Genomic DNA, 18374 nt, shown 5'->3' with positions numbered 1-18374 from the left:
AGTGGCTGCTTTTGTTGTCGAGTGTTGAAAATAGAAAAGATTTAGTGATACGTGCTTCAACTTTGTTGCTTCTAATTCATAGTCTTGACCAATACAATTATACAATAACTGCCTCTGCTGAAACGACAGCCCCACAGCAGTCTTACACAAAATGCACTTTACATTTTATGGACATTTCCATACATCTATTTTAAGACTTTAAAACAATTTAAATCTCAATTGTTGGTAAATAGCACAATACCCAAGACAGCAAATAATATGCATATTTTGTAATACAAACAAATTGCTTTACCTCATTTCTAAGCAGACAAAACAGTTTAGTAAATACTTGATCAGTTTATCCAACTTAACTTAATTGTTGCTACACCTACCTAACATTTGATATTTGATTGTCACTACACCTACCTTGTCTGAAGCATCAGCATCTGCCTTGTTGGCCAAGAGAAGCTCAACCACATCACGACTGTCATACTGAGCAGCATAGTGAAGTAAAGTTCGTCCAAACTGCATCAACAATACAATAAATGTCATAGAAATGATTCACAAATTCTCTTTCTCACGTCATCCTTCATTTCTGTTCCCAGCTTAACAATTGTTTTTATGACATCATCTCTCTTGTTCTCATATGCCCAATGCAACACAGGAAGACGATGCTACACACACCACACACTCACTTCATTCTCTCAACACAACTGACTGTCACACACCTCAACTGTAACATCTTCAACCCTTTGAGTTGCCAACACCAAACGACCAGCTGTTGACATGTGACCTGCTCTCATAGCCCAATCAACTGCACTCCTACCATACTGACCATATACAATGCATATTAGCAATGTGTTGTCCAACAAGCAATCAATGCAATACAACTGCCAGCAGACTATCCATCACTACTCATAATACAACACCATGTCTGCTAGTAAAACACTCATCTACATCTCCTGCTCCACCAGACACACAATCAACACTTTCCAATATCAAATATCATGCACAACCACATTATCAAGCCACCATAATTGGAGTGAGACCCTTTCTATGTGTACTCTACTGTGTTGAGATGTGTGTGTTGGTCAAGCGAATGGAAATGACGTTGACTTTGAGCCAATCACAAACCATCAATGCAAGTGTAAGTGTAATAGCTGTATGGCTCTCCAGGTTAGTCTCGCTTAGCCAGCCCCTTCCCCTTTCAACATCTGGATGGTGTGAGAGCGTCTGGTACAGTTCCTTTAATGTTGTCGAGTTGCCGCTTCACCAATAAATGATGAAATGCTGCTGTGAGCTAAGAGATTGTTTATAGTAGTCAGGTGGCCTTGGTTAATTACTGGGAAAGGCTCGGCCGCTGTGGTATTCCAGAGCTCGTCAATTCAGCTTAAACAAACACAAGCACAATTTTATATAAGGTCATCCGGGGTAACTCCATGAATATCTAACCCTGTTCGAGTGTGAAGCGTGTTACCTCCAGTTTAGGATTTGAATCTCTTCTACTATTAGTAGACTACTTGACGTAAAATTACGAGTTTCATAGTAAGTCGATCGCTACTTGAATGGACATCCAGAATGACGAAGCAATAGCAACAAAAACGCCTCCTACACCGCACAGCAACTTCATAGAGTACAGCAAAAGATCTAATAGGTATGCCTTATTTGTTGCTACCACAATAAATGCAGTAGAAAAACGTACCCAAGCAAGCAATAGTTATAACCATTCGTAAGTCGTAGTTGCCAGAACGAAACTCTGTTCACGAAGTTGCCCCACCCACAGGATTAGCAGTGCCAATGAAAGTCCCAAATTATCTCAAGAACGATTGAGATTTCAGAGATGGTCTCCCACATGATGATTGGCAGAAGGCTACTGCTCCATACGGTAGTAAGACCAAGCGGCTACAACACTCATACGTAGCAATATACGGGTGTATATCAAATTCTTCACGGAGTTACCCTGGATTACACTACGGCAGTATGGTAAAAGGCATTCTTGTGTGTGTGTGTGTGTGTGTGTGTGTGTGTGTGTGTGTGTGTGTGTGTGTGTGTGTGTGTGTGTGTGTGTGTGTGTTAAACCCTGAAAGTGCTAAAACTACTAACTCGATCGGCATAGACTCTGCACACAGACCAATTTCAACCTTTTAAGAAGAACAGTGTCAGTCCAATCATTTGTTAGCTGCATGGCTTTCATTGTTGGCTTCTTGCCATTTGAGTGTGTGCAGGCCGCTTCTTTCCACAAAGCATCACAATGTTTGCCTTAAGATGACAGTTTGCAGCAAATAGGAAAATACAAACGTATGCAGTGCATGATTGTATGAAAGGAAAAGAAAGTGCAACCTCTTCAAGGACATTACCTTAATATGGAAACTTAGTAACTTGCTTAAAAACTAGATACTTACTCATCTTTCCTGGATGAAAAACAATCTGCTCAGCTAGAAGAACAGTCTAATCGGCTGTTGGCTGCATGTGTTTCATTGAGCCCCTTTTCGAGGTTATGGTCAAGTAAGCAAACACACTACACCTTTATATACATACATCTGTACTACATGGACAATGCTGAAGGACTCTGCTAGTTACGTTATTAATACATTCATTTTAAAACATAACTTCTCATACTCACACATCACCACATCAAACTGCATCACATACACTCACCACATCCTTCTGTCCAGCATCAGCATTTAATAATAAAAGGAAGTCGACCATTTCATCATCACCATTCATTGCTACCCTCATTAGAGCAGTCCTAGCCTGCAATGACAATGATTGTGTTTAATTGTTTGTCTCTACTGTAATATCCATCCTATCACAAATCTCATCACATCATTTAAATCTCATTCTCTTCATTCATTCATTCACTCTCAACACTTACCAATATATCAGTTTTGCTCACATCTGCCCCTCTCTTCACTAGCAGCTTACATACAGAATAGGAGCGTCTAGCACAAGCTGTCACAACTACAGGCCATCCCTATATCAGAGTGAGTTGTAGTAAACAACAATAAAACGAGTCACTCAATCAATAACATACTAATCTATTACACGCATTCGGTGAAGCTCCTAGACTCAACAATCTGTCAACCTCATCACCTTCATTTTTCCTTACAGCAACCGCTAGTTGGCTATTCAATGTTCTGATGTCTCTCTCACTCATTCTAACATCACAGTAACACATCAATAACAATAAATCCTTCCAATTTCATTAACAAACGACAATTCACTCAACACGTGCTCTCAATCCAATCAGTACACAACCACATCAACCCTTTACTCACATCACAATCTAACAATCCATTTGCTCTAATCTATCACCTCGCACCACGCACCACACCCGTCTACTGTCTATTACAATACACCCTACAACCGCAATATATTGCAAATGCGCGCTAACATCACGAACACGTCGAGGCGTGAAAGTCTTGGCGCGTTTCTCCTCCATCACGTCACACAAATCCAGTAGACGGGTTTACAAGCAAATAAGAGAAACCGTGATTGTGCGTCGCGCTCATCTCTTTTCCCTAACCTTCCCATACAAGATCAAACTGTCAGTCTTAGTAATTTCTTGTGTGCTTGTGCGGAGGGCAAAGCTCTTTCGCACAAACGAGAAATTCAACGAGATCTTCTGACGGGATACATCGACGAGTTGGCAGAAAGAAAAGTTGCGCGTCTCACTCACCTCTAGACCCGCTCCGCTAAAAGCACTTTCGTCGCTACATTTTGTGTCCGCCCGCTCACACAACTCCTGCGTTGTGATCACGTGCAAGATATGATATGTAGGCGTGACTTATTGACATCTCATTGGCCGTCGCTGGTGACAGAATTGACAACTTGAGTGTTGACACGTAAATTGCTCCCGCATTAATTAAAAAGCGTTGACACGTCATCACAAAAAAACCGCTTCTCTTCGCGCATGTACATGTATATGTACTGCCCTGATAACGACGTTTGATAGCTACTTGGCGTGTAGAGATCGCAGACATGATTGCTTATTTGCTAGAGATTGTAGTGGTCATAGGATGACACGTGCACTTGTGAGTACAGTAATGTATTCAACAAAACTCAATTCAACACTACAGTGTACCTCCTACAACTGGACACTCTCATACTCTCACGTCATCTAGACGCCTCACTATCACTCCATCTCTCCTCTAACTTACACATCTAGTCTGTCTGCTCGTTTGCAAACTCTGCCACTATTCAAACTGACGGCTGGGCTGCTGACTGCTTGCTTCTCTTGATCCACTGCACGACTCCATGATGGACTAGACTCACAACCTACTGCTCGTGTCCTCTCTCGTCATCTTCACTTGCTAGAGAGAAACAATCACAATAATAATTCAACTGCCGCTTTGTGTAACTAGAAACATTAAGAGACAACCAACCTTTGTATTTAAGACAGACTCATCTACCTTACATTCATTTGAGAACTGACACTTGACCAACATGCATGAACATCAATTCATAGCAATGACCAGTGCCACATGAATAGTGATGACTGGAGCAAACTATCCAATGCACTTCCCTACAAGAAGATGAACAGATCATGATGATCTCAATAGTGGTGTGTGTGTGTGTGTGTGTGTGTGTGTGTGTGTGTGTGTGTGTGTGTGTGTGTGTGTGTGTGTGTGTGTGTGTGTACGACACCAATAGACAAACTAATTGGCACAATTGTAACTTCCAATAAATCATAAAATAGTTACACTTGCGATTTACCTGCTGCTTAATTAAACCTTCGTCTTTCCTCGTGTGCTTGCTGCTGCTTCCTCTCGGTTTCAGCATCCAACTGCTCTTTGTGAGCTTTCTAAAATGCCAGCAATATATTACACTGCAGTAGACTAATACAAGACAAATTTGCCTTTGCAATTTCTATTTGTACATCTGACTTTCAATCTACTTGCCTACATGTCACTTTCCTGTCTGTCTGTCTGCTAGGCCTGCACATATTATGCTCATTTTATCTTGCATTATGCTACGCCACAGTGCTCACCCAATTGTACAATTTTGCTCAAATTATGCTCACACAATTTGACACAGCTTGGCTCAAGTGATTTGTTGGAAAGTAAAACAAAGTAAACTTACAACAAAACCAAACTACAAGTTTTGAAATGCCAACAAACTGGCTTGACATTCCAGCAAAAAATATGCTTAACTGGTTTTTAATTAATGTTTGTTCTATTGTAACATCATACAGTCTCCAAGTTCTCCGCCATATTAAAGGGGAACTCCAACGGATGCAACACACAACACTTGCCAGTGTTCATGCACACTCCTGCATGCGCAACCTGCCTGTCTGTCACATTCCTGCTGTTTACTAAATGTCTGTATTGAAGATGATGAAGCATACAAAGAACTAATGCAATGTGCTCTGTCTTCTTCTTCATGACTACAATATTCTTGCCTTTTACGAGCTCTAGACACGTGAAATGTCACAGATAAGCAACACGTAGAGCGCATGCGTGCGCACGCACGCACACACACACACATGCATGCACACAAATGCACGCACACACACACACACACACACATGCACGCACACAAATGCACGCGCGCACACACACACACACACACACACACACACACACACACACACACACACACACCACTTCTGTGCTTCAATTGCTCGTGCACGTTCAGCTTCCCTCCCTCCACAAAGTTGTCTCTCTCTTGCCTGTCAAACAAAGCAATCACTGACTGCACAAAAACTCCACAATCCCACCCATAACACAGACCTCCCTCGCTTTGATTTCACTGTCTCGCTTCTTTGCTTCCTTATCTTGCCTTAGGTTCCTCTTGAACGTGTTGCTTCTCAAGTTTCTATTAATAACAAAGCAAGAAAACTAACACACAAACAAACAGACATACAGACAGACACACAAACAGACAGACACACAGACAGACAAGCAGACAGACAGATAGACAAACAAACACACACACAGCACGGACACACACACACACACAGGCAGACAAACAGGCAGACAGACAGGCAGACAGACAGACAGAGAGACGGACAGACAGACAGACAGACAGGCAGACACAAACACACACACAGAGGCAGACAAACAGACAGACAGACAGACAAGCAGATAGGCAAACAAACAAACACAAACACAAATGGACGGACAGACAGACAGGCAAACAGACAGACAAACAAACAAACAGAAACAAAATAACAAAAGACAGGCAAACCCAATAAACAAACAACACCACAAACACAACACCCAACAACATTTTACAGTTCACTAACTCAAAAAATCAACAAAAATCAACATCACTGTTATACAAAGTATTTCCTTCAAAAAGCCACATAAGACCATTACCCTTGAATAAATGCCCCCCCTACACATGTGAGACATTACATACCTGGTATACCCTACACATGCTCAATACACAACGAAAACGGGTCCAACAACCAAATTTGTAAACAGAAACAATTTGAAAGGATTTCAAATCTTTATGCTTGACGTGTCAACAACAGACAAACGAGATCCGAATACAGTGCAGATAAATGCCGAGCGCACACACAGACAAGCAATACAAAACACTGAAATCATATGCTAGTGTGGCACTGGATGAAGGATGGCCTTATACACAAGATAAAGGTCTTTCAAACACATAAGGGTAAACATTGTGGCATTTTGAGGTGATATGATATACAAAGCTGTGGCTGGTAAATGTATGCATATCTCGACTTACTCTCTGTTCAGCTAGTGCTTGCTCGGCTGCTTCTTGTGCCTGTCGAGCGGCTTCCTCTGCAGCAGCAACCTCGGCTTTGGCCTACAATAGCCAACATAACACACCAGATCAAAAAATGCGCTCGCGCGCGCGCGCACACACACACACACACACACACACACACACACACACACACACACACACACACCAGAATTAACTATGCATGTTATTTGAAAGTCTCTACACGTACAGATGCTGTAAATTTGCAAGACCAACAAACATCCCATTGTCTAACTGAACCGGCTGGTTTTCAGCTGCATGACTGAAAAACCAAAACACATCCCCCAATCAACTACTTTTAGAGCTATATCCTTGAGCTTAGATATAGATTTTGTAAACTCCAACATGCACGCATGCGATGCAGGCAAAGCGACAGCCATATATGAAAGCATATCTAGCTATACTAGACCGTATTGTATTTTACTGCCGCTAAACTCTTCGCCCAATTACTCGATGCCTCCATCTGCAATGAAATGGATAGTTTGTGTCCGACGAATCGCTGATGACGTCTTCGTACGCGGACTTTAGCTCGTTGCCAAATCGAGCGAAATTCATCGACATACTACAAACTCGCAGCACACACGCCCACAAGCAAGATCTGTAGGACATGCGCGCTAGACATCCGGCTGCAACGGATGTGACATCAAGACCTAACGCATTTGAACCTTGAAGGCAATTTTTGTTGAATTTAATGTTTTCAGTATACATTTTAGAAAGGTGCAGTAGTAGTGATACAGGGTATTGCTCCTTACTGTAACCCGTATCTGAAAAGAAAGATATAAAATGGCCCGTATAAGCCAATGGCCAGTATAAATTTAATTTGTTCTGTAAGCAATACAAATGGTTTGCAGCAATTATGCCAATAATCCTTAATTAATTAAGTACACGTGCGTTAGCTAGGTCCATCATCACTAGGTACTACATGCCCAAATATGCTGCTATTCTAAACAGAATGTGTGACACTGAAAAACAGTAATTTTGTCAATAAATTCTGTCTATAGATATATCAAGCTTAGCTAGTTTCTACAGTCACGCGACTAATGATAAATTCCAAGCTTCTCCTTCACTGCACCATCAATTGGATCTGGTAAATGTCTACACGCCTCCAACAGCAGATCATCCATCTTCTTCACATCACCAACTTGTTTGGTCTTCACTTGGATGATTGCAGACAATTTATCAGCAGGAGTCACTTTGTCATGACACAAAGCTTCAATCTGATCATAATTAAAGTCTAGTTTTAGTCCAAATGAATACCATTGACATGAACCACACCCAATAACAGCATTAGAAACTGCACTGGATGAAACTGGAGCTGATTGACTGATGGGTTGAACAACCAGCAGGTCACCAAGACTTTCTACCATCAGCTCATCACCAACTACTTGTTTGACAGCAGCATGTGCTCCTTCTTCCTTTGCTTTTGCTTCGTCGATCTCCTTCTGAGAGTAGGTAATGACTTGTTTCAGTTCTTTGTGTTCCTCCAAATGCTTTCTGCTCAGATATTCAGTCTGATATTCAGTGCCTGGACTGTAGCTGTCTAACATATCTCTCCAAAGAGACATGACAGTGTCAAGCACTGAAACACATTCTGCTTCTGTTTGTTTGCCTCCACGACACACAAAGTCAACAGAACGAACAGGATCTATCATGGCCACCAAACACTCAATGAGATTATGAACTGTACTGCATTGTGATAAGATCAGTCCATCCCTCCATAGCCTTGCCTTTTGATCCAAAGTAATGCAAACTTTAGATTGGAACATGCAGAATGTAGATGGACTGAAGATGGTCGTCTGACTTCTGCACACTTGACGTCGACCGACATACACTTTCTTACTCTCATCTTTCTTCCACGTGACAGACAGATCCTTAGGAGGCAAGAGAGCTGGAAACATGTACGTGTCGTCTCTGCCTTCCACTTTGAAGCAGATACCAAGAGATTTGTTGATAGCGAGAACTTTATCTGTGTTGAGTTGAACAGCAATCTTGTGATCTCTCAAGTAATGATCGATTGACGTTTTCGCTTCTTCTTTTGTGACTGTGCCATCATTTCTCTCTGACTTGACATGCCACTTGAAATTCTTAGAAGCAACAATAGGACCGATGGCATATTGATGTAGACAAGCAGGATTGAGAGCAGCCACATCACCAACAACAGCAATCTAAACACACATCACAACAGTAACACCGATACACATGCACACAACAAAAATAACAAGCAAACAGAAACAAACAAACAGACAGACAGAAAGAGACAGACGGACAAACACACACACACCAGAAAAAAACAGAAACCATCCCATCTCAAAAGATGATGGCATAAACAGCAAAAAACCCACAAATCTCTAGTCAGTTCATCTAACAGTTTGAAATCAAGTAATCTACTGTACAGTGTCCTGAATCTTTCACTTCTCTATACAGCAAAAGATGTCAAACTGATGCATCTTGCTAGCCCGGAAGTAGCTTTAAAGTTCCAGACCGTCGCCCATTTCTTTTGGGGCAACAGCCTAGAACTTCGAGGCTACCCAGCAATACAGATCGCTCGCACAAACCATAGACCATCGTTCTACTTTCCACGCTGCAGATCAACTTCTTTCGTCCATGCCGTGAGACATTTCCACTATTGTACTCCGTGCACATGGCCTCGTCTCCATCAACGATGAACAGAAATAGATACCAGGTTATGAAAATGAGTACTTCAACATTACAAGCAATCAGAGCACTTTATAATGTGGGAGTAGCACGACAGTTGTTCTCCAAAAAACAACATGTTGCCGTAGGCTCACTCCCAAGTGTTGGGTGTGGCACTCCTGTCGATCTGAGATGGTTTATCGTGATGATAGCATTTGAAGATATCACAGAAGCCAGATGGTAAACTGGAGAGGGTTAAATGCCTCAGAGCCGACACACTTAGAAGGATGCTATGCTACATCCACACACACACACACACACACACACACACACACACACACACACACACACACACACACACACACACACACATGCAGTGACTAAAGAGCTGCTAGTAATCTCACCTCTCCTGAATGATCCAGAAAACCAACTACTTTCTTTACAACCTCCTTCTCTTGGCCTTGACATGCTTCCTGCTCAATCTTCTCCATGAGTGTTGTCGTCTCCATGAATGGATCTTCTTGTTTCTTACGAAGAGAAGGAAGCAACTTAGACACAACTGGCTGACAAAGACGAGGATACAGAGGAGCAGACTGTAACATAGATATCTAAATTAGCTAACAAATTTATGAAGTCTAATAAAATTAGTCTTATGATCACTTGCTGTATCTGCTGCTTCACACCACGCAACACTCTCTTCAGTTTTCTCATTTCAGAAGACGAACACTTCCTACAGTCGATAGCCAAACACTCTTGAATGATGTAGATCTTGCCTTTGAACAGCTCACGAATGTAGTCGACCACGTGCTGTAACACACACTGACCATCACGATAATAATCTCCTCGACTGGCCATTATCAACACTGTGGGTATAAACTCTCCATCCAAACTGGATCTGAGAAATGAGAGCCAGTACTGAAGCTCATCTCGCAAATCCTCATCACTGCACCGTTGTCGCTCCTTTCCTCTTACTAGACTCACTAGCAAAATGAAGAACGAGTTGGATGGAGAGAAGAAGAGGCCGTGGGTTTTGTGGAACTGCTTTTGACCTGCGTGGTCCCGCAGTGAAACACGACCCACTCCTGGAATATCGGCTGTCATCACGTTGATACCAATCGTGCGTTCATCTTCACAGTCCGGGTTGTCTGCTTGATTTTCGTTTTTAAAAATCCACTCTAACCATCCTCGTTTGAGAGCCTCCATGAGTGTCGTCTTTCCTGCTCCTTCTGAACCGATGAAACACAACTTGATGATGTCTGGTCTCACTGTGCCCTCAGCGAACAGAACAGCATACTTCTGTTCATCCTGACAATACAACCCATCCACTCTACACATACCACCATATCTCACTACATAAACATCTCACTCTTGCTTTCCTCAGTCGTCTTCTCAGTTCACCATCAGTCAGTTGGTACGGTCTCTTACCATTCTGACAACATAACACAAATATAAGATGTCCTGATTTGTACTTGTGTATAATACAATAACAAAGAACACTCAGCGGCTGCCACAACTACAGTACACTACGATTAGCACCTTTATGTGGCACATCCTTCAGCAAAAAGCTACTCTATACGTTGCTAACAAACTATGAAGGTGGAGGGAGATACACAAAGAGGTACAGCATGTATAGTATAGTAATACACTTGAATCTCCCTAATCTGGACCTCCACGATCCGGACACATCCCTAGACCTGACACTTTTCAAGCACATATCAGGTCTTGTGACTACGAGGGTACGCACTTTGGCAAGAAACTCCCTGTCTAAAAACCACTCAATTTTCTCAAGTCGTCATGACCATCACATGCCAGTGTGTAGGAGAACGCTTATGTAACGTATGTAACTGTAGTACAAAGTACACATGTACATTACAGTGTAGTACAAGTGTGTACTGTACATGCATAGTACGATAGTACAGTATCGATACTGTATGCAGACCTGGTATGACGTTCACCAAACCTTATATTAAAATAGTCTGGATTCCAAGGATATAACGTGCGTTACCTATCTCTATCTTCCGGACATTTCTAGAAACCGGACAGTGACTGGTCCCATACTGTCCGGATAAGGGAGGTTTGAGTGTACTATAATAATAACTACAAGATTTAATCGTTGTAAGATGCAAATTCCATACACAAACTAGACATAAAAATGACAAGATTTAAGTACAAGACTACTACACTCTGTACGCTCTAGGTATCCAATACATACAACAGTAAACACAATTTTTCTATTGTTTAGCAACACATGTAACCGTTGCAATCTACATCAAAGAACATATGCTGACAATCATTGTGTATAATTCCTCTACATTTCTGTAAATTCCAGTACCCTCACCTCAACCACTAGCCTTGAACTTCCAGACCAGAGTGTGCGTGAACTCTAGTCTGGACCAAGTTAATACTAAAATAATTTTGGAAATAGCCTTCTAAGCCAATCAGCTTCTTACAACCGGAATGTCGGTTGTAAGTTCTGATTGGTTTAGCAGGAATTGGTTATGCTAAGTGCACTAATGCTGATTGCGTGCATGTGAAATCCTCGTGGGCTAAGTGCACACCACAGCCGTGATGAAGACTCTGGTGTATGCATACATCTTAGTTTTAGTTTCAGCTTCAGTTCTTCGATATTTTCAAGCTTGCGGTGACAGGACATGCACAGCAGCGTCGCTAGACCATCACCTTTGACAACTGGTCAAGCGGTAGTCTTGCCAGTCGAGCGGTTAGACTAGCTACAGGTCTGCCAAAGAATCAAAGAGTCGTCGTTTCATGCCGTCCACCAAGATATCGCCGCAAACACGGCTGACGTCTCTTCTTTGTTCGTGATATCTCATGGCATTTACAAATGATATGTTGATCTAGGTAAACTGATCCTATGCTGTTAGACTACCATTTAGCATCGCTTTTGATAAGTACTTCCGAAATCATTTTAGTATCGTTTTGATCCAGCCTAGAGCTCGTGTGCTTCACGCGCTCTCTGGTCTGGAAGTTCAAGGCTATTCAACCACATGCTCATTCTCTGCTATACTGACTCATGCACAGGAAAGCTGTTTGCATCCTCACCAATCTCGTATACCTCATTGTAACCGACCCTCCCCACTCTATAGTATACCATCGTGCTGGTTGAGTTTCGAAGACAAAGTCAACCTTTCTGGTAAACCTCAACTAATAGTCTATGCAAGCAAAAGGTGTAAAATACTGTACTCAAAAGATAGATACAGAAGTCTGGGGTTGACCATAGAAGAGTGGCACTGCACCACACTAAGCAACCCTAGAGCGATGTGACCAAGCCTTTCTTGCATGTGTTCTACCCAGGGTACATGCACAATAACTATACTTACATGTACAGCAACCAGATAGTGTTAGCATACAGTTGCATACACAAATGCAGCAAATGAACATGGAAGACATCTCAGTGATGAAAAATAACCATAAAACCTGGGCAGAATTCTTCAAAGAGACCATGTCCCAAAGTGTCTAGAGATAACAAGGAAACCAATGCTAGTGAAGAATCCGGTGATCTTGAGCAAGGTATGTCAGATTCTTTGTGATCTTGGGATCCCATAGATGCTGCTGCTGTCGCATGAAACAGGTGATTTTCCTGTTCTTTGCCCGGGCAAAATAACACAAATTTACGGCTATAGCACTAACGCCAAATATTTTAAATAGACAAAACATATTTACACGCCCACATATTATACATTCCAGCCATCTTGCACTGTATGCATCTGTTGTAATTGTCATCATTGTCTTCACTCTAGCTAGAGTTCTGCCTATAGCATCTCTTCCCACATTTACATGCCTCTGCACATCCCACGTAGCCCGGTGAGCCCACTTACTCTAACTACAGCCGACGCATCTCACACTACCAGACATGGGAAATAGAATGGCGTACAGTGGCAAGCAGATAGACGCCACATCTGCATACTTGGTTAATTGAATAAACAAACTCCAGCTTATCTCATCTGGGGATGCCAAAGTCTCATTTTGGGTCGTCAGAAGCAATCTAGGCAAACTCCGACTCGACCGTTTGTCTCAGCCCGTCGATCTCGACCCGCATGCTGTGTTTTGCGACGATCCGAGAGCGGCGTCGTGTTAGTCAGCATGTTACATAGATACAAATGGAAGTGGGCGATCGCATATAGGATAGAAAAGGTCTGGGTATCCTAACATGTAGGCATAGTGGGGCGTGTCTTGCAACTATCATCTCTTCCACCCTATCCTAAAATCCTCGAGAAAACCCTGAAGGTACTAAAAACATATGTTTACCACAATTGGTATACAATGTAATATTTCAAGAAAACACATCTGTTAAGTTAAAGTAAACATTAAATGTTCATAACATTGTTTACCTTATCTTTAGCATCTGCATCTGCCTTCTTCTCCAACAGATAGTTGACTGCATCACGATGACCAAGTTCAGCAGCAAAGTGAAGTAAAGTGCGACCAGACTGCATGCACAACACAAAAACATCTTTCACACATAATCAACAGTATTGTGAAAACTCTCACCTCCTTCTCCACTGATTGATAAAACTTCTCTGCAATCTTCCTTGTAACATCCATTTCTTCATTCCTACATGCCCACTGCAGCAGCTTCCACACAGCCTATTATCAACAAGCAAAGAAAGAGAATCAATGTAGCAAATCGATTAGCTAAAATACAATACAAACAAATACAACAAACTGTATTCACTCTTTGGCTGTACAACAATTGTTACCTTAAATACAAGATGTTCAACTGACTGCATTATTGAAAACAACCGACCAGCTATTAACATGTGGCCACTTCTGATGGCAAAATCAAAAGGTCTGTCACCATCCTATAACACATAATGTATTGTAATAAATAGCAATAAACTCAACAAATAATTCCCCATTCAACAAGTGCTTACACCAGCCTTTCCCTACTTGTCTACCCACACATGTGTAGGTGTTAACATTCCTATCCCATTCTACTTGTTGTAGAGATGCAATAATACCTTTTCTAATAACATCTTTTCTATGAAGTGTGCACTCTTTCATTGACCAAGTATTCCTACGACTTTGCTGGTCTGTCTGATAGCACTGACATAACGCAGGGCTCGATTTTAACGGAGGCAAAGGGCACAATAATTGTACCTGATAGGGATTGATTTGCTTCCATTGTCGCCAGAAAGATGCCACATTGCAGGCAAAAATAGCGTTGCCTCCGGAGCAACTAGTAACTCAAATGTGTCCAATCAAATTTTCAGCGTAGTGTAAAGTTCCCAGAATGCTTGACCAACTAGCTGTACGTTGAGGTCAGGTTACTGCTGAGTAACCGTACTTCTAGACTCAGGATTCCAGAGACGTACATGTATGTGTTATGTGCGCATTCAGCTGTTAGTCAGACATTGTTCACATGTCATTCGTGTGATAATGGGGCATCGTCAGCAAAGCCTTTGAATTGCTGGGGACATAACGTTGTTTCCCGAGACGATACTGTAGATCAGTCTCAAGCGATGGACTCTGCTAACAGAAGAGCCGCCATCCAAACAACTAGCAGCTGCTTGAGTACATCTAGCTAAGCACTGTCATTGGCTGGCAAGCAACATCCTTTCTTTGGATTGAATTGGAAGAGGAGGGTGGTATAGTCACAAAGGTTTTCAGCAAGTACTGCAGACAAAAACCAGACCTCGTATGTGCCACGTTGCCACTGTATCAAAGGAAAAAATGGCACGTGGAGGCAAAGACCTAGTCTCGTGTGGCCACCCCTCCCCCTTTTGACATTCTCACGGCGGGGGAGGGTCTGGTACAGTTCATTTGATGTTGTCGTGTTGCCACTTCACCAATAAATGATGAACACTGCGATGAGTTAATGGTCGTTATAGAAGTCAGGTGACCTTGGCTAATTACTGATGGGAATGCTGTAGAATTCCAGAGCTCGTCATGTCTTGTTCTCGGTCCAGTTCTCCATAAGAATGTCACCTTTTACCATGCTGGTAAGCGTTAATTCCTCCGGTTATAAGGGGAGGGGTGAGCTACGTCCAGCTAGAATGAGAAAAACAGGATTTTTCCACTCTGGTGATGCTTCCTTTTGCCAGAACGCTTACCAGCTCGGTAAAGGTGCCGTTCTTACAGAAAACTGGACTAAAAACAAGACGTGATGAGCTCTGGAATTCTACAATGTTCCCATCAGTAATTAGCTAAGGTCACCTGCATGACTTCTATAACCCTACACAACCATTTAGCTCACTATTCACCGTTTATTGGTGAAGCGGCAACACGACAACATCAAAGGAACTGTACCAGACCCTTCCCCGCCATATGAATGTCAAAAGGGAAGGGGCTGGCTATGCAAGACTAACAAGGACCAGCGTCCACTTAGAGTTTTAAAAAAAATCGAGGCTAGTAATGTGCACATCAAAACACAAACTTTGTCTCAGACTCTGGTTCACTCTTGTCAAAAACAGCAAGCAACCAAGGTTATAGTGAGTCATCCAATCTGCCTTGTGCTTGCCTTTCTTCTGTGAGTTAACAACTTCACTTGAGCTTGCTGACAAAGAAACAGTACATTGCAATTCATAAAAACTGCTTCCAAAAGACTTGAGAAGAGTTCTTTGATGTTTCATTACAAAAATGTAACTTCATGGTACAACAAAACGCGCAGGCAGACCTTGCATGCCCTCTCTCAGCATGGCATGGAAAGTTTGAAACTGCGAGGCAAAGTAAAGTGCAGCACAGAGCCGCACTTTCACTCTTTAGTTACAGTCAACCTTACATATAGCGACATTGGGTTTAGCGACACATCGGTATTAACGACCGAAACGTTTTACCCTATCAAGAAGGTAGTACAAAATATGTCTTCCTACCTCGGGTTTAGCGACAGCGGATATAGTGACAAATTGCATTTACCGACCTGTCTAAATTGTCCAGTGTAGTACTAATTTCCTTGTTTATACCGACCAATGTAAATTTTGTAACGCATGCGCCGATCACGTGTCTTGAGCATGGCTTCCAGAAAGCGAAAACGGCTGTCATTCTCAGAAAAATACGCGATTTTGGCCGAACTCGACTCCGGCATGTCACGGAATGCGTTGGAAAAGAAGTACGACGTCCCTCACAGTACTTTAGCTGGCATCATCAAAGACAGGCGTCGAATAGAAGAAGCAGTTGCCAGCGGAGCGAGCAACAGCGCATTGAACAGTACTTTAAACCCATAAATGAAAACTAGATTGCTCGCGAGTTGATATATTAAACTAAAATAAATGTCAAACCTGTTAGTAAGCCTCTACAAGGCATTTACTGTGCGTAAACGTGTACATTGGGTTCAACGACACATCGCAAATAACGACCTAAATATTATGCCCTTTCAGATGTCGCTAAATGTAAGGTTGACTGTACTTCCCTGAAACCTGTGCATGAAAAATACCTAAACAACTAAGACTTGTTGCAAAATTAAAGTGTGTCAACCCTGTTATGCCATGATTTTCACTATCCATATTTGATTGTCACTACACCTACCTTGTCTGAAGCATCAACATCTGCCTTGTTGGCCAAGAGAAACTCGACTACATCACAACTGTCATAATAAGCAGCATAGTGAAGTAAAGTTCGTCTCAACTGCATCAACAATACAACAAAAATCAAACGAATAATACAAAAATTGTATTCCTCACGTCATCCTTCATTTCTGTTCCTTGCTGTTCCACAATACTTCTTGCAACATCAACGCTCTTGTTCCTGCATGCCTTATGAAACTCAAGACGACGAGTCTACATACACAACACACTTGCACATATATGCATTTTATTCTCTCAACTAACTGTCATATACCTTATTTCTAAGATCTTCTGATGACATACAACTAGCCTGAAAAGAAAGACAAATGACATGCAAAGTTTGCTCACAATAACAAACTGTACCGTTTCCTCATCACTGCCGTGTGGTAATTTTCTCTTCAGGATGATGTCAGCAATGTCCATGTTGTCATGAACAGCCGCAATATCCAATGCATCAAAACCATTCTGTTCACATGCTACTCAATGACACGATCACAACACGTTGATAAATCCCTACTTTGTCCTTCCATTCTGTTCCGTGTTGTTCCACAATATTTCTTGCAACATCAACTCTCTTGTTCTTACATGCCCAATGGAACACGAGAGGACAAGTCTACAAACACTACACATTCCAACACATTCATTTCATTCTCTCAACACACAGACTGTCACACACCTCAACTGTAACATCTTCAACTTTTTTAGTTGCCAACACAAAACAACCAGCTGTTGACATGTGACCATTACCCATAGCCAAATCAAATGCAGTCCTACCACCCTGATCATATACAATGCATATTAGCAATGTGTTGTCCAACAAGCAATCTATGCAATACAACTGCCAGCAGACTATCCATCACTACTCATAATACAACATCATGTCTGCTGAAGTCTGTCCACACTGATTTCTCCCTCAGTAAATCCTGAATAACTTTTGACAGTAAGGTCCTACAGACACGCTAAACACTTCATTTTAGAGCTCATGATCATTGGTGTGGGTTTTGAGTGTGCATTGCAGATTGTTTACATAGCTACTCTAACCAATAGACAGCCTTCAATTGAAAGACAAACCCACCCCTAATGCTAATTACTAATTGCTCATTGGATGAACGTTAGGAACATTGGATAAACATTAAGAACCACACAGGTTCTGGGGAAGGGGCAAGGGAGGGAGGGGGAGAAGTCAGATTGGACAAACTTTAGTAAAACACTCATCTTCATCTCCACTAAACTTTTGATCAACAAAATTAAAAGTCTGATGACTAGCCGTGCAACCTTCAGTCAACCAAAAAAGTCTAGTCACAATTAGTAAACAAGAAGTGCCTGAACACATCATGACTGTGCGCTGCCATTTTCATGACCTGCAGCAGATGACAATCCAAATCATACTGGGAACTGTAGCCCTCTGAAAGAAGTGTGGCAAGTGCTGATTGAAGATTGCACACACATTTCACACTACAAGATTAGAAGACAAGACTGTAACGTGTCTATCAGTTACCAACAACC

The 18374-nt window shown here is 42.0% G+C and overlaps 3 protein-coding genes across 3 annotated transcripts in view; all 3 read right to left on the bottom strand.

Moving 5' to 3' along the window:
- Positions 1-60: 60 nt before the first annotated feature.
- On the bottom strand, positions 61-3290 carry LOC134194494 (putative ankyrin repeat protein RF_0381). The gene is made up of 7 exons (XM_062663433.1): positions 3014-3290; positions 2855-2953; positions 2638-2733; positions 708-809; positions 561-653; positions 406-504; positions 61-299 (listed from the first exon to the last, which is right to left on the bottom strand). The coding sequence occupies exons 1-7, from the start codon at positions 3155-3157 to the stop codon at positions 294-296; spliced, it is 639 nt and encodes a 212-aa protein (XP_062519417.1). The 5' UTR covers positions 3158-3290; the 3' UTR covers positions 61-293.
- A 4233-nt stretch (positions 3291-7523) lies between these two features.
- LOC134194709 (uncharacterized) lies at positions 7524-10449 on the bottom strand. The gene is made up of 3 exons (XM_062663657.1): positions 10009-10449; positions 9753-9941; positions 7524-8879 (listed from the first exon to the last, which is right to left on the bottom strand). Exons 1-3 carry the CDS (start codon positions 10447-10449, stop codon positions 7752-7754), a joined length of 1758 nt encoding a protein of 585 aa, XP_062519641.1. The 3' UTR covers positions 7524-7751.
- Positions 10450-17481: 7032 nt separating this feature from the next.
- LOC134194678 (ankyrin homolog) overlaps positions 17482-18374 on the bottom strand; it is a 6158-nt gene continuing 5265 nt past the window's right edge. The window contains exons 4-5 of the mRNA XM_062663623.1: positions 17545-17646; positions 17482-17490 (exon numbers count right to left, since the gene is read on the bottom strand). Coding sequence (XP_062519607.1) covers positions 17482-17490; positions 17545-17646 — 111 coding nt within the window. The remainder of the gene's footprint in view (positions 17491-17544; positions 17647-18374) is intronic.

The sequence above is a fragment of the Corticium candelabrum genome, chromosome 1 (assembly GCF_963422355.1).
Source record: "Corticium candelabrum chromosome 1, ooCorCand1.1, whole genome shotgun sequence".
Classification (NCBI taxonomy): Eukaryota; Metazoa; Porifera; class Homoscleromorpha; order Homosclerophorida; family Plakinidae; genus Corticium; species Corticium candelabrum.
This window is presented reverse-complemented; position numbering and strand designations above follow the sequence as displayed.